This window comes from Melanaphis sacchari, unplaced genomic scaffold (genome assembly GCF_002803265.2).
Source record: "Melanaphis sacchari strain LSU unplaced genomic scaffold, SCAv2.0 Contig2_pilon_pilon, whole genome shotgun sequence".
NCBI classification, from domain to species: domain Eukaryota; kingdom Metazoa; phylum Arthropoda; class Insecta; order Hemiptera; family Aphididae; genus Melanaphis; species Melanaphis sacchari.
The window spans coordinates 761,451-775,721 of NW_020271173.1; the positions used below are offsets into that span (position 1 = coordinate 761,451).

Sequence of the window (14,271 nt, forward strand, 5' to 3'; positions counted from 1 at the left end):
ACTAGGTTAAAAAATTTAATTTAAAATTTACCTTAAATTTTGTGTTTTATTTATATAATTTTATTAATAGGTATACTGATCATATTATTTCCAGATAATTAAAATAAAAAGAAAAGTACAAAAATAATGTAATTATTTCATATAAATTTAATGTCATACTTACATTATATTATTTAATATTATTCTGTTAACAGTCAGTAAACTTAAAATTAAAATAGGCTGACACAATAAAAAAAAAATATTCGAGAAATATATTTTTAAGATCAATATAAAAAATGACTGAGATATTCCTGTTCTTGAGTCATTTTAAAAATCAGTAGGCATATTTAACTAAGTAAATGATATAAAACCATAATAATGTGTACTTTTGAAATAGGCAGTGTCAACAGAAACAGTCATATCTCAAACTATCTTCATTTATCTTATTTCATGTCATTAACTATATACATTGTAAACATTTACCTATTCATAACCTATTTGTAATATTCCATAAATGCTTCTGTTAATTTAAATAGTTTTAATGATATTCTTAGATATTTTATATTTCTTTATACATTTTATATATCATAAAAGTTGAAAGTTAAAGATGAGTAATATTCAAATATGAATACAAATTATGATTTATCAATAACTGCAAAATCTTTTTAAACTATTAGTTAATTTGTATTAAGTTGAACATTGAAAGTGAGACTTAAAACATTTTGAAATTATTTTGATTTATAACTCAGAACTTCTTTTAAATTATTAAATTTATTATGTTAGATTTTTGAAATAAATACTATCATTGAGTACATATTATGAATACTTAAAGATACTACTAACATAATGTTATGAATTTTAATCAGACTGTAGTGTAAAAATGATTCAAATAAATAAAGGTATTTTATAAGTTTACCAAACTTTAGTTTATTAAAGAATGGTTTACAAGCCAAACAATAATAATATAATGTAAAAAAGAAACAATTGTGTATATATATTATATGTATATTGATAATGGCTGATAACAAATCATCACTAAATTGTATGTAAATACAATTCATATTCATTCTTTGTTATGAAAATTGTTAACTTACAATATTCATAACCAAAGAGCATTATACACACAATTGTGGTAAAATTTCTAGTAAATGCCAACAAGGAAACAATATTTATAAAATTGATTGTTTTGATATAAAAGATGGTCAATGATGTCTACTTGGCTGCTTCTGCAAGTTCACGTTCTACGATGGCTCTGTACTCATTAAAGCCACCTTCAATGCTCTTTACACTTCCACCACCACAAACCCATAGCTCTTTACAAACCATTCGTATTAAGCGTTCGTCGTGAGATACAAGTATTAAACCGCCCTAAAAATGATATATAACAATTAAATAATTTACTTGTCCAAGTTAATATAATGTAATAAATAATTCAACAACTATGCTACCAAGGTAAACTGAAAAAAAAAATTGTTATCTTGATTTTTTATTTAAATTAAGGTTATTTTGTGATTAGAATTAATTTAATAATTTGATTTTAATAGTTAAGACATTATTCATACTTAATTTTCCAATTTTAAAAATTTAAAATGAGTGTATTTATATTTAAATCTTAAATTAAGGAAAAAGTGCATAAATTATATGGGGTCTACTACACCTACTTGACTTAGTTAACCTATGATTAACAAAATAATGATTGATATTTTTGTAATTGGGAATTAAAATACTAAGATGATTCATGGCATTTATAGTGATTGGATTGATCAATCTACTGCTGTTAAAATAATGGAATGTTCTACACATTCACAAATTATCAACAAATGTAATCAGTAAGAAAAGTTTCATAAGAATTCAAACAATCATCAACTTCAGGTTTCTAGAGGGTTGGATTATTCAATATGTCTCTCTATAGAACAACTGAATTAAAGAAATTACACAATATCTTATTATATTATATAAAGTATAAATAAAAAATATTTAATTAATCATAAAATGAATAATTTGCAAACTTACTGTATATTTTTGTATAGCTTTGCCTAAAGCTTCAATTGTTTCAATATCTAAATGATTGGTAGGTTCGTCAAGTACTAGAAAATTAGGATTAGACATGCACATCCTTGCAAAAGCTACTCTCGATTTTTGGCCTCCAGATAAACTACCAACACTTTGTAATGCCAAATCACCTGATATACCAAAGCCTCCTAATTGACGTCTATATTCTTCAATGGATTTACCTAGTAACAAATTTAATTATTAATTAAATATAAAAATATTCTCATCTTGTCCAAATAATAATAAACCTGGAAAAGAAGATTGTAATAGTTCAACAGAAGAAAGGTTCATTTCGAGTTGGTCAACATGATGCTGACTGAAGTAACCAAACTTTAAACTTCGATGTACATTTCTAACACCAGCTGTAGGATTTAAAATTCCCATAATGATTTTCAATAGTGTTGTTTTACCTGCTCCGTTATCACCCACCTAATAAACAATTTAAATTAAGAGTATTATAAAAACAATGATCAAATTTTGATAAATATTAACCTTATAGGAATTATCTAAAGTAATATGACAATGATGTACAGAATTTGGTATTATTCAAATGAAATATACAATAAGGCTGGTAGTACAGTAGTATGAAATAGTAATTTAATGAGTATGAGGTATTTTTAATCAGCAAAGTTAATATAAAAAATATGCTTACAATGTTTTGGTTCAGCACATTTAAATATACATAATAAATTTAATTAAATAATGAAAATTATAGATATTAAATAACATAAATGCAATGATAGATCAAATATATATTTACTTACAATACAAATTCTAGATTCTAATGTAGCTCCAAGGTTAACATTTTGCAAAACATTATTACATCCAGGATATGCAAATGAAATCTCATTAAGTTGTAAAATGGGAGGTGACAATCCTTCCGTTTCTGGAAATCGTAATACAACTTCTACTTCTTTCTCGATAGCTTTTAATTCAGGTCTAAAGCAATATATCATAAACGAATAACTAATTATGTACATGAAACTTAAACTATAATAATATGACTTACAATTTTTCAAGCATTTTAATTTTACTCTGGACACTAGAAGCACGATTAGCATTATACCTAAATCTATCAATAAATTCTTGGACATGAGCTCTATGAGCATTTTGTGCTTCAATTTCTCGTTGTTGGTTTTTGAGTTTCTCATTTTTAGTTTTTTCAAAAATTTCATAGTTACCTCGGTATGTATCAATACGCTAAATATACAACTTTATTAAGTTTTGACAATAAAAATAATATAAATATGAGTTACCTGTGAATGAAGATGTAATATATCAGTAGGTACAGTGTCTAAGAAATGACGATCGTGAGATACTACTAGTAATGTACTTTGCCAAGTTTGTAAATAATTTTCTAACCATATAATTGCTTTCATATCCAACATGTTTGTAGGTTCATCCAATAATAACAAATCTGGTCTATTTAAATTAAAAAGTTAAAAATAATTTTATTTATGAATGAAACTCAATTAACATTTAACATTAAGTTTGAACTAAAAATAAATATAGGTAGTTTTGACTTAAGATATTTCAAAGGTTATGCTAAATTATTGGTAGATAATAGATACCAACTAAATAAAATTATAAAGAATAGTATAATATTCTTTAAATTTTGATATATAGAGATTGCATAGGTTTTATTTTTGATGATTTTAAGTTACTCACTTTGAAAAAAGTGCTCTTGCAAGAGCTAACCGCATACGCCATCCTCCAGAAAAATGTTTAGTTGCTTTTTTTTGCATATCCGGGTTGAAACCTAAACCATCAAGTATGACACTAGCACGAGCAGGGGCCTTATCAGCTTCTATGGCACTTAATTGCATATATATTTCACTTAATTCAGAAGATAATTCGGCACTAGATGTAGACCTAAGAATAAAATTGGATATTGATTATTGAATACATATCTTATTTTTTAATTATTCAGTTTTAAAGTTGACTTGTTATCTTACCCATTAGCGATTAATGTGTTAATTTCTTTTTCTCTAGTTAACAAACGGTGTCGAACAAAATCACATTGCAGTACAGATTCTAAAGCAGGTGTATCATCACCTACAACTTCTTGTTCAACATGTAATATTGATATATGAGATGGAATTCGCAACTGACCACTAGATTAGCAAACATAAGTATTGAATACAGTTATAACTTGAAAACTAAAATAAATTATTATATTGATAATTTATAAACTTTTTAAGAATAATTATTGTAATCGATTATTTTATAAATGCAATTTAAAATAACAATATGTTTATGATAGGTTCATTAATAATTCACGGTTATGTAGGTATGAGTATATGTCACCATATATCTCATTTCCTAAATAGAAATACTTGAAATTTAAGCCTGTGTAAACTCTAAAACTTTGATTAAGTTTTGAGTAATGAACTATACAATGAATAGTAATTTAAGTTATAAGATCCGTTAAATAATTTATATTATTATTACTGTATAATAAATATTACCCTGAAATCATTCTTAATAGTGTAGTCTTCCCAAGACCATTTCTTCCAACTAAACCATATCTTCTACCACACGCTAAAGTTACATCTGTATTTTGAAGTAATATTCTAAAAAAAATATCATTATTTAGATAAAATACAATAGTATAAGTTATTACTTAGTAATAAATCATTTTTAATTTTATAATAACAGAAGAGTTAAAAATATATTACGTAAAATACATTTAATTAAAAGGACATAAAATTTGATTTACCTGTCTCCATAAGCAACATCAAAATTTTCTATTCTTATATCTTGAGCTCGATTATTTCCTTTAGCTTCTAGTTTTGCTTCTTTTTTACTTGTTACTTGTGAAGCAGTTGCAGCATCCATTTTACTGTTTACTACACTCATAGTTCCTACACCTTTAATAACTTGCTCAGTCCGTTTATCTTGTTTCTGTTGCAATTTTGCTTGAGCTTTTTCCAGTTTTTTTTTATCCACTTTCTTATGAAATAAAAAAAAAAATAAAAAAATAAGTACCGTTATTGATAATAGGTAACCAAAAAGTAATCAATTTTATACTTTGTAATCTTAAGACATAAGGATAAAATAAACATACCAGACTATCGTCTCTTGAATTAACCCATATACTTTTGATTTCCATATCATTGTCTTCCAGATCTGCTGCCATTGAAGCTAAATGCACTGGAGCATCCAGAATTTTTGTATGACCATTTCTGATAACATTGTCGTCAGAATGAGGACGCATAAAATTTAACAGTTTAGAACAGATTCCTCTAAAATAATTCAACATCATGAGTAATCTCAATACACAATACATAAACGTTATCATTATTTTGTTTTTCTATGTTTTACCTGATATCTGATTCAGATTTATTTGCTATTTCCTGTAATACTTCACCAATTGCTTCAAATATATCTTCTGAATCATGGAAGTCTTCAATTCCATTTTGTAGAACACCTGTAATCATAAAGCAATATTCATAGGTAAAAAGGCGTATAAAGCGTACAAAGTTGACAATTTTATACAATAAAATTACATCTGAGAATGTTAAATACTTGAGATATATTGTGTGTACATAAGTTCTTAGTATATTACCTTCTATATATTGAAACATCTCTACATCAATAGAGGGGAATTCTGTTTTTATAAAATCCTTACAGTGATCCATCTTTTACTTAATAAATGACACCTATCTAAGTTAATAACTAATAATTATTCTATATAGTATATTTTGAGTATTAATGGACGTGTGTTTGGCATAGTTTCAGCATACGGACGTGTATATATATATATATATTTTAAATAAAATAAATGTAATTAAACAATGATATTCATTATGTTGATACCTAGTTGAATAATCTATATTCCAATTTAATTTTTTTTTTTTAGAAACTCAACTAATCAATGTTCAATGAAACTATTTACTGTCATTTGTCGGTCTGTACACTTTGCAGCTGGCGCTAGAGCGGACGTATCTCCTATCACAAATCAAATTGTACAAACTAAAAATTTAAAACTATTTTTATTTTAGCGATTTGTGACTAGAATCGATTTGTTGGCAACACTGACGGCTGAGAGTATCACTGATTGTTGCAGAAGCGATGACATCAGCGGGAAAAACCGAAAACCATTCTAACAATCAAGTGTTAATTGGCAATTGGCAATTGCAATAAAAACAAACTATATAGGTACTTAACTACTTAAGCAATTTAGATTATACCTAGAAAAAAGCATTATCCAAGTTAATTAAACCGTTTAATAAGATATAATAACATGAAATGTTGATATGCATCTCTATAAAGCTTATTAAAACAAAGTAGCAAACTGTACAGTTTGTTAGATTTTTCAAGTTTTAATCTATAGGCGATAGGCTTATATATTTCTGTGCATGTCTCTCAAACTATAAAATTTGTCTGATATATAAATAACTTAAAAAAGTTATCAATGTTTCAAAAAAAAGAGAGAAAGCTATCACGGGACGCCTGGTAAATGTTTAAAGTAGGTACAAATTATTTGTTAAAATTATATGCATTTTAATTTTAATTCCTAAAACTTGAATAAGGTTTAATACAAGATTTCTCGTGAGTTAAGTACTTAAAACAATACTGAAAATATTTACATAGGCACAGTTTTTTAAAAATTTTATTTAGGTATTTGAAGATAATATTTTTATGGAATTCAATATCTAAACAAATAAAAACTATCTACGTAGGTAATTATATCAACCATTGTGATTTTAAACTTTTCGTGATTAAGTAGGTATAATGTCATTTTTTATAGTTACAAAACTTACAATGGTATATTTAAACTATTTACACTATTTTTAATTATTTATCCCATATGCTATTAACATCGTTCTACGTGGTATATTTATATTGACTTAGGAACTAATTACGATATAATATTTATACTTATATGATGAAATATAATATACCTACTATTTAATCAATGTAATTTAAAAAAATAAAATAGTTAAACAAACCTACCCTTAATATTAATATAGATGAAAATTATTTGTGGTAATATAAATAAATTATAATAAAATATATATATTAAGAGAGACTGATCATTTTTGCTAAGAATTCTGTTTCACAAGTAACAATAATTATTATTAATGAATCAAAATTTAATACATCCATACAGTGGCTTACACAATACTGGGGTATACTCGAAACCTACTATCCCTAGTCCTAAATCAATTAGCTATCTACTATCTAAATATCTAAATTCCAAATCGGTCTATATATTTTTTATAAAAATGTTTATAATATAATTTATATTTTATTGTTATAATTTCATATATTAATGCATTTTTATTTATATAAATAGAATATAGATATTTGACTGTAAATATTGTACACGCTGTATAGAAAATTATTTCCTGCTAAAAATGTACTAAATTATAATTATAAATGAAAAATATAATATTAAATTTAAAAGTAAGATATATAAAAGTTACAAAATTAAGTTTTATATTTTTAATTAATAAATGTAAATTTAGTTAATTAATTATTATTCTAACATTTGAAATTATGTATTAATTATTATATTGTTAGACATCAATCTGTTCGATCTGGTATCCGAGTATCTTTTTTATAAATTATAACAGTATATTATTTGCTGATAAATAATTATAATAATAATAATTTCAAAAAAACTAGAGATATATTTACTACTTTTAATTATAATCATTAAAATAATAAATAATATTTAAGTTAAAAAAATAAATTTGAATTTGAAACTAGCCTGCTAGAGGTGTTAAAAATAAACTATGGCATACCCCTTGTTTAAACAAATGGCTAAGTCAAATGTCTAACAGATAACAGCTAACAGTAAATACGCTTTCTAATGCGATTTACGGTTTCACACAGATATAATAGGTACAAGAACTTCATTTAATTGTTAACTTACTAGATAAATAGCTTTTATAATGTCTAAACGTATAACGGTTATAATCTGTTTTAATGCATTTTAAATTATACTTACCAAATCTTAATTTTTATTTTGTATTTCTTTTTCAATACACGTATAGTGGTTAACAATTAAGAATGTTGTTCAAAGAACATTATAGAATAATGTCAACGTAATTTAGCTGGTATTAATTATCTTCTAATCACATAGAGTTTATGTTTATATAGAACTGCAGGAAAAAATGTTCGTGACTTGTTATAGAAAATAAGTTAATTTTGAGTATAATGCGTAAAACTTCAACAATATTAATTATTAGCTTGAATGTTTATTGTGAAGTTGAATGATATATTATTGTTTTCTCCGTTTTAAATAAATAAATAAATTAATAAATTCTAAGTATATCAAAATGTGGAACTCATCTGTATGTTTGAAAGGTAAGCAGTTTTAGTAGCAAAAATTATGTTATGATTTGGAAATCAATTAGTGTAGTGTTGGTGAGATTCTTACAGGATTTAGAAAATAATCCCGGGTAATTAATATACCAATTTGGCTTTTGTTCTGTTTTTGAAAACTATCTACATATAGTTATTCACATTGTAGAAAATCTAAAATATCCTTATAGGAAAAAGGTCCCAGTTGCCGGAAAGAAAAATCGTGAATTTACTTCAATCGTGAATACAATACAATTTAGGTTGAAATATGTTAATACAGTGGATTCCGCCTAATGTGGGCACCGGTTAATATAGGAAAAATGGTCTGATCCCAATTCCAATGTATACCAACAAGGATTTACTTATTTATTGATTTATTTATCTGTAAATTATTTTTAAAACTATTCATTTAAATTCTGTGATCATTTTTTAGGTAAGATAATGTTGGTTGTGATTTGTTTATTCGTCGTATTGTGGAATGCAAATTGTCAAACTCACAGGCCCAACAACTTCTACCACGGATATCCCGAAGTACAACAGAACCCTTTAGCAGGAAAATTATACGGTACTGATAACGTCAAAAACCATGGAGGTAATGGTTATTATCCGTTACCTGCAGATTTAAATGACAACAAAAAGTGGCAAACCCTTGAGTCATCAGTACACCATTATGGCGACGGTTCTAATGCAGTAGCTTCAACGCCAGGACTAACCGACATAACCAAAGTTGCGGTTAAAGGTGATGGTCCAGTCGTCGTCAGCGGTGGTAGCGTTGTGATTAGACCGTCAGCCGGAGGTTTCGTGGTGGACGGTGGTGGAGATATAGGGACGTTAGGTGAACCGGAACCGGTCGGAGTACAACAGCTGCAACAGCCGTTATCTGTCGGACCATACGACGTGGCTAGCGATGGAGTGTTGCAATATGGCCTCTCACCCCCGCAACGTTATCAGCCATTCGGATATCCGTTTTTCCACGTTTCCGGACTGTTGCAACGGTTGCTGTTTGGAAGAACAATATTCGGCTCGTTGCCATTGGATAGTTACTCACCGTTGTGCAGTCGTTTGACGGCGATCGGCCGATTTCTCCTGGATAGGGTGTTTGAGCCGTTGTTCGCTACTAGCTTCTTCATGGCTGCGTCGTACCTTTTTCGGACGTCAGTATTGCCAAGGATAGCTCATTACATTCACGTGTATGCCATGTTAAAAGACCACGAGGACGACGGCAGGTTCGCGAACAGTCGTCAGATAACCGGATACTTGGACACCCTGATTGCGGTGGTCAACGACGTGGTTAACGAAGACAAACCGTGTTTACGGAGAATTTTCTGTGAGGCTGGACTTCAAACGGCCAAGAGTCCTGTTGCTCAATCTGTTCAAAGGTAATATATCAATGTCATATACCATGGTTGTATACTATAACCATACATATAGTACATACAGCGCGATCCACTAACATGCTCACTTATAATTATTCAAAATCAGATTTTTGGAATTTTTAAATTTTGGTACTACTTAAAAAGTATTCTGTACAGATTTAAAATCTATTTTTTAAATAAGATGTTTTCTACTCTAAATTATTTAAAAGATAATTTTTCCTAAAACAAATTTCAAAAATTGTAATTTGAATAAATAAATTATTAAAATAAAATATGGAGACGAGCATGCTATTGGTGAACCATATCGTATTAATTGTTTTATATTTTAATAACTAACATACCTTCGTGATGTGAGTAATCTGACTATTGAAAGAAAATTATTGTACAATATTAACTAAAAGCTAAAAAGTTTTTTTAAATGTAGTTTTTATTTTATTCATATCTAAAATTATATTGCCTTTTAAAAGGCATATTTTCCATAAATGTAAACTGATTAAATAAAAAAGTTATTAGCAAAATTTCTATAGTTAAGTAACAATATATGTTCATAAAAAAGTAATAACATGTGATATTATATTTTTTTGGATCCCGTGGTCGCATATAGCATGTAGATTTTCAAAGAAGTGACTTGGTATCTTTTTATAAGATACCTACAATTTATAATATATTTATCGTGTATAAATATTCATAGAATGATAACCTAATCTGTATAGCCGAACGTATATTCGCATACAACGAATTTAAACCGTTGTTGGACTGCCAAATTGTCTATATTAAGAGATTGGTTTAGGTCATACAAGATAATTTTAAGTTTGAAATCAATAATTTTGTACTATAATATAATATACTATATTAATAATAAGTGAATAGTGCGTGTATTATATATGTACTGTACTATTTTGTGTATTTATTAATATTTAAACCGTGTTTTTTAATTTGCAGCATAGCAAAAATAATTATTTCAAAACATGAATTGGTACACCTTTTCAAAGAATCATTAACTGGCTCTATTTTAGATTGTAGTCAATATATGTGCAAAAATGATGCAAAGTTTAAAATGTATTCTTTTAATTCCTTTAATGCACTAAAGTAAAATAATGCATTTTTTATTTGAACTTTATTTATTATCCAACATTATGTATGTAGTAAACATAGTGCATCGTTATATATTAAATTATAAATACAACATTGTATAATATATATAGATTATGAAGACACTAAAAATATATAATATAGCATCAAATTTTTATCCACTATATAAAAGTATATATCCATCGACAATATTATATCGACTCAATTTAATTATCTCACTTATTTATGATTTATGAAAGTTATTCATTCACTTTAAAGTATTTTGCACATTAATTATTAAATTGTTTATTTTCATATTTTAATTTAAACTGATTTATTATGAGTAACATACATACAACTTCCATGTATCTCATTAGTAATTATATAATAACGATATATAATAAATATAATGACTAATGTTTAATAAAATTTTATAGGTGTAGTAGCAATGCACCGAGTTATATTTATAATTAGTACTTGCCTTATAAGAGTGAAAGATTCGGTTCTACGAAAAAGTTTAATAAAACTGTTTTCTATAAAATATTAAGTTCTTTAATGAACTTATTCTTATAAAATCGAGTCTATTGTATAATTAATTTAATTTAAGTCATATAATCTATCTACTATTATTTATTTTATTACATTATATTATTTTTTTTCCATTTTTATGTTATTTGTATGATTTTTATGAAAAAAAAAGTTTAAAATAATATGTAAAATGTTTATATCTTATTTCAATGTGGTAATGATATGTTAAATAATCAAGTATATATATATTTACACGTATTATTGAGAGTTATTATTCCGTTTATACTATGACCACTTATATTTATAAAATAATATGTAATTTAATACACATAAATATTTATTATATATCAAACAACATAATTTGTTAATCACTTATTCATGTCTCACTCATGATGCCAACTTAAATAAAAATCTCTCAGAGAAAACAATCTTTTAAAATTAAAATACCCATTTATCTACGTACTACATACACCTTGTAACTTTAATGTATTTTAATATTTTATAAATTTATATAAATCAAGTATAAACATTTTCACCTTGTTATTATGAGAAATAATTTTTGTATTTTGGTACATAAATTAACATATTAAAGTATTTAATATATTGTATAGAATCGTAAAAATAATTATTTATAACTAACTATAGGCTATTTTGATTTTTGAAAAATAGCGAAAAATAGTTTTTAAGAAATTTAATATTTTTTAAAATTTATTTGACTTTACGTCAGTACACAACTGACTACTTAGTATAGAATAATGTTAATTACATAACATTTAAAATCTGTGTTTAAAAATTGTGAACATAATTTAAATAAAATTGAATCAGTAAATTAAATGAATCATTGACAGGAATGTAGCTAAATTGCCTATACACGATGCCGTGTCATTATTCTAACTTATTATTGTATTCATAAGAGATGACTATATTATGAGCATAGCTACGGTTTAAACTAGGGTGAGAGGCAAATTAACACATAATTTTTTTTAAATTATTATATTTTTTATATTATAGTTATTACTCGTAAATAAAATAATCTACCTAATTTTTTTGATATTTTTAATAATTCATATATTTTTTTATAAATGTTCATAAAGTAAAAATTTGAATATAACAATCATAGTAAATATTTTTAATAGAGATCCTTTCTACCATTTCAATAGCTATTAGCTAAACAGAGTTTTAATAACTGACTAAATCATCATCCCACTCCACTTATTTTTCAACTCACATCTATAGCATATCTCGGTAATCCTCAGAAGAGATTAAAAAGATAGAGGTGTTGTGACCTGTTTGTATGATCATATGAACTAATAAATCATTAGCTATTATGTACAAAAAAAAAAAAAAAAAAAATGTAAATGTAAATGCAAATGTATGTAAGTTAACTGTAAGTCTTAACTATCTATTGACAAAGTAGTATCTCTGGGAGATTTCTTCACTCTGTGTGTACTAATATTAAACCTTAATTTTAATGTTCTATTATTGTAACAGATCACCTAATGAAAAAATTATGTTGAAAAAAAAAATTAATAATAATATCAAAAATTGACAAAAAATATCACATGTGACAGTTTCGGTCTTATCAACCGTGTTTCGTTTGGTTATATTTAACCATCGAGATAGATAAGAATACTGGAGCACGCATTAAACACCAGAAAACGGTCAGCCGGTTAAAATGTTATCCTCATCACCGCACGGCAAAAATATAATAATAATATAGAAAGCATACATAATACACTATATATCTACACGTCATATTACGTTCATTTTTGTTTTTTATTTAGAGCTGTGTGGCCGTGACTGTAATTTTTATGTGTTTACTTTAAATTTATTTAACTTTTACCTTGTGTGGGTTATTAAATATTTTTAATATTATATTAATTGATAATAATATGGTTATTTTATGTGCTGCATTAAGTTGAACTTATAGGCAATTTAAAGGCAACACTAAACAAGTTAAACAATTTCATCGGTTGGTAATTTACATTAAACTTTAAACCTTATAATATATATATATTTTTTTTTAATTGAACTTAAGTCTGGCAACTAGGGCCATTAGCTGTTTGTAGAGGGTATAAACTATGGTAAGAGGTAAGGTTGGTACGGTTGGTTGTATTTTACAATTGTTACGGTTGATAGTAAACACGTGTATGTGTGGCAAGGTTTTTAACCACTATGATCCCGATTGGTCAACCATCCGGTAACTATTAGCTGTGGCCGTTACTTACTCTCAGTCGCATTCCGCGACTGGTAGCAGCCAACGCACCACGCCAAGCCATCTTATAATATTTATGAAAAGTACTTAATGTGTATCGTACCAGTTACTAAATAAGTCAATAAATTCACTGAATTTTGTTCTTACCAACAAAATGTCTCAAGATCACTTGGAGCTTGTTTTTGGTTGTGTACGAGTTAAAGGGGGTTCTAACAAAAATCCTAACTCAGTTCAGTTTAAAATTATTCTGAGGACTGAGACAATTATTATTCACAAAAAATATAACTGTTGAAAGTGGCGATTGTTTTAACTTAGATTTCCCAGAAAGAGTAATTATAGAATTCCGTTCAGAAAAGCGTAGCTGAATTGAACCAGCCAACACTGTAAATGCGATTGAACTGGAAATGTATTTATCTCAATCGGACAGTATTAATTTAAGACATTATCTCAACGATATTTTAGATTATATTGATGGGTATATTGTAAGAGGTATACTAAATAAAATTATTTGTTCAGAATGCATTCATTTACTAATTAAAAAAAATTTTGATCAATATAAATTAATATTAATATTTTCAAACTTTATGGAACAATATAGTGGCGAACAATAATTCATGGTCAACGGTCGCCACGAGAGTAAATTTAAAATCAAGATATATGTAAACTTCAGACACGGTTGGTTCAAAACTATCTCTACCTTCTTGAAACATGGTATAAAGAACGGGTAGTAAAATT

At 26.5% G+C, this 14,271-nt stretch overlaps 2 protein-coding genes across 2 annotated transcripts; one reads left to right on the plus strand and one right to left on the minus strand.

The window, feature by feature from the left end:
• Positions 1 to 954: 954 nt before the first annotated feature.
• On the minus strand, positions 955 to 5,919 carry LOC112596041 (ATP-binding cassette sub-family F member 3). The gene is made up of 13 exons (XM_025341488.1): positions 5,600 to 5,919; positions 5,356 to 5,461; positions 5,099 to 5,276; positions 4,751 to 4,983; positions 4,500 to 4,604; positions 3,987 to 4,145; positions 3,700 to 3,903; positions 3,288 to 3,453; positions 3,041 to 3,231; positions 2,796 to 2,970; positions 2,280 to 2,460; positions 1,993 to 2,213; positions 955 to 1,347 (listed from the first exon to the last, which is right to left on the minus strand). Exons 1-13 carry the CDS (start codon positions 5,670 to 5,672, stop codon positions 1,192 to 1,194), a joined length of 2,148 nt encoding a protein of 715 aa, XP_025197273.1. The 5' UTR covers positions 5,673 to 5,919; the 3' UTR covers positions 955 to 1,191.
• A 515-nt stretch (positions 5,920 to 6,434) lies between these two features.
• Positions 6,435 to 10,815, plus strand: LOC112595871. The gene is made up of 3 exons (XM_025341260.1): positions 6,435 to 6,502; positions 8,780 to 9,725; positions 10,665 to 10,815. The coding sequence occupies exons 2-3, from the start codon at positions 8,788 to 8,790 to the stop codon at positions 10,813 to 10,815; spliced, it is 1,089 nt and encodes a 362-aa protein (XP_025197045.1). The 5' UTR covers positions 6,435 to 6,502; positions 8,780 to 8,787.
• The last annotated feature ends 3,456 nt before the right edge of the window (positions 10,816 to 14,271 follow it).

What these genes read in the sequence shown, in the direction of transcription:
- LOC112596041 (XM_025341488.1), bottom strand. Translation starts at nt 5,672, where the DNA reads ATGGATCACTGTAAGGATTTTATAAAAACAGAATTCCCCTCTATTGAT. An exon ending in TAGAATCTAGAATTTGTATT is followed by an intron (nt 2,461 to 2,795) that starts GTAAGTAAATAT and finishes ATTGTTTATTAG; the next exon opens with GTGGGTGATAACGGAGCAGG. An exon ending in AAGCTATACAAAAATATACA is followed by an intron (nt 1,348 to 1,992) that starts GTAAGTTTGCAA and finishes TATCATTTTTAG; the next exon opens with GGCGGTTTAATACTTGTATC.
- LOC112595871 (XM_025341260.1), top strand. Translation starts at nt 8,788, where the DNA reads ATGTTGGTTGTGATTTGTTTATTCGTCGTATTGTGGAATGCAAATTGT. An exon ending in GTTGCTCAATCTGTTCAAAG is followed by an intron (nt 9,726 to 10,664) that starts GTAATATATCAA and finishes TTTAATTTGCAG; the next exon opens with CATAGCAAAAATAATTATTT.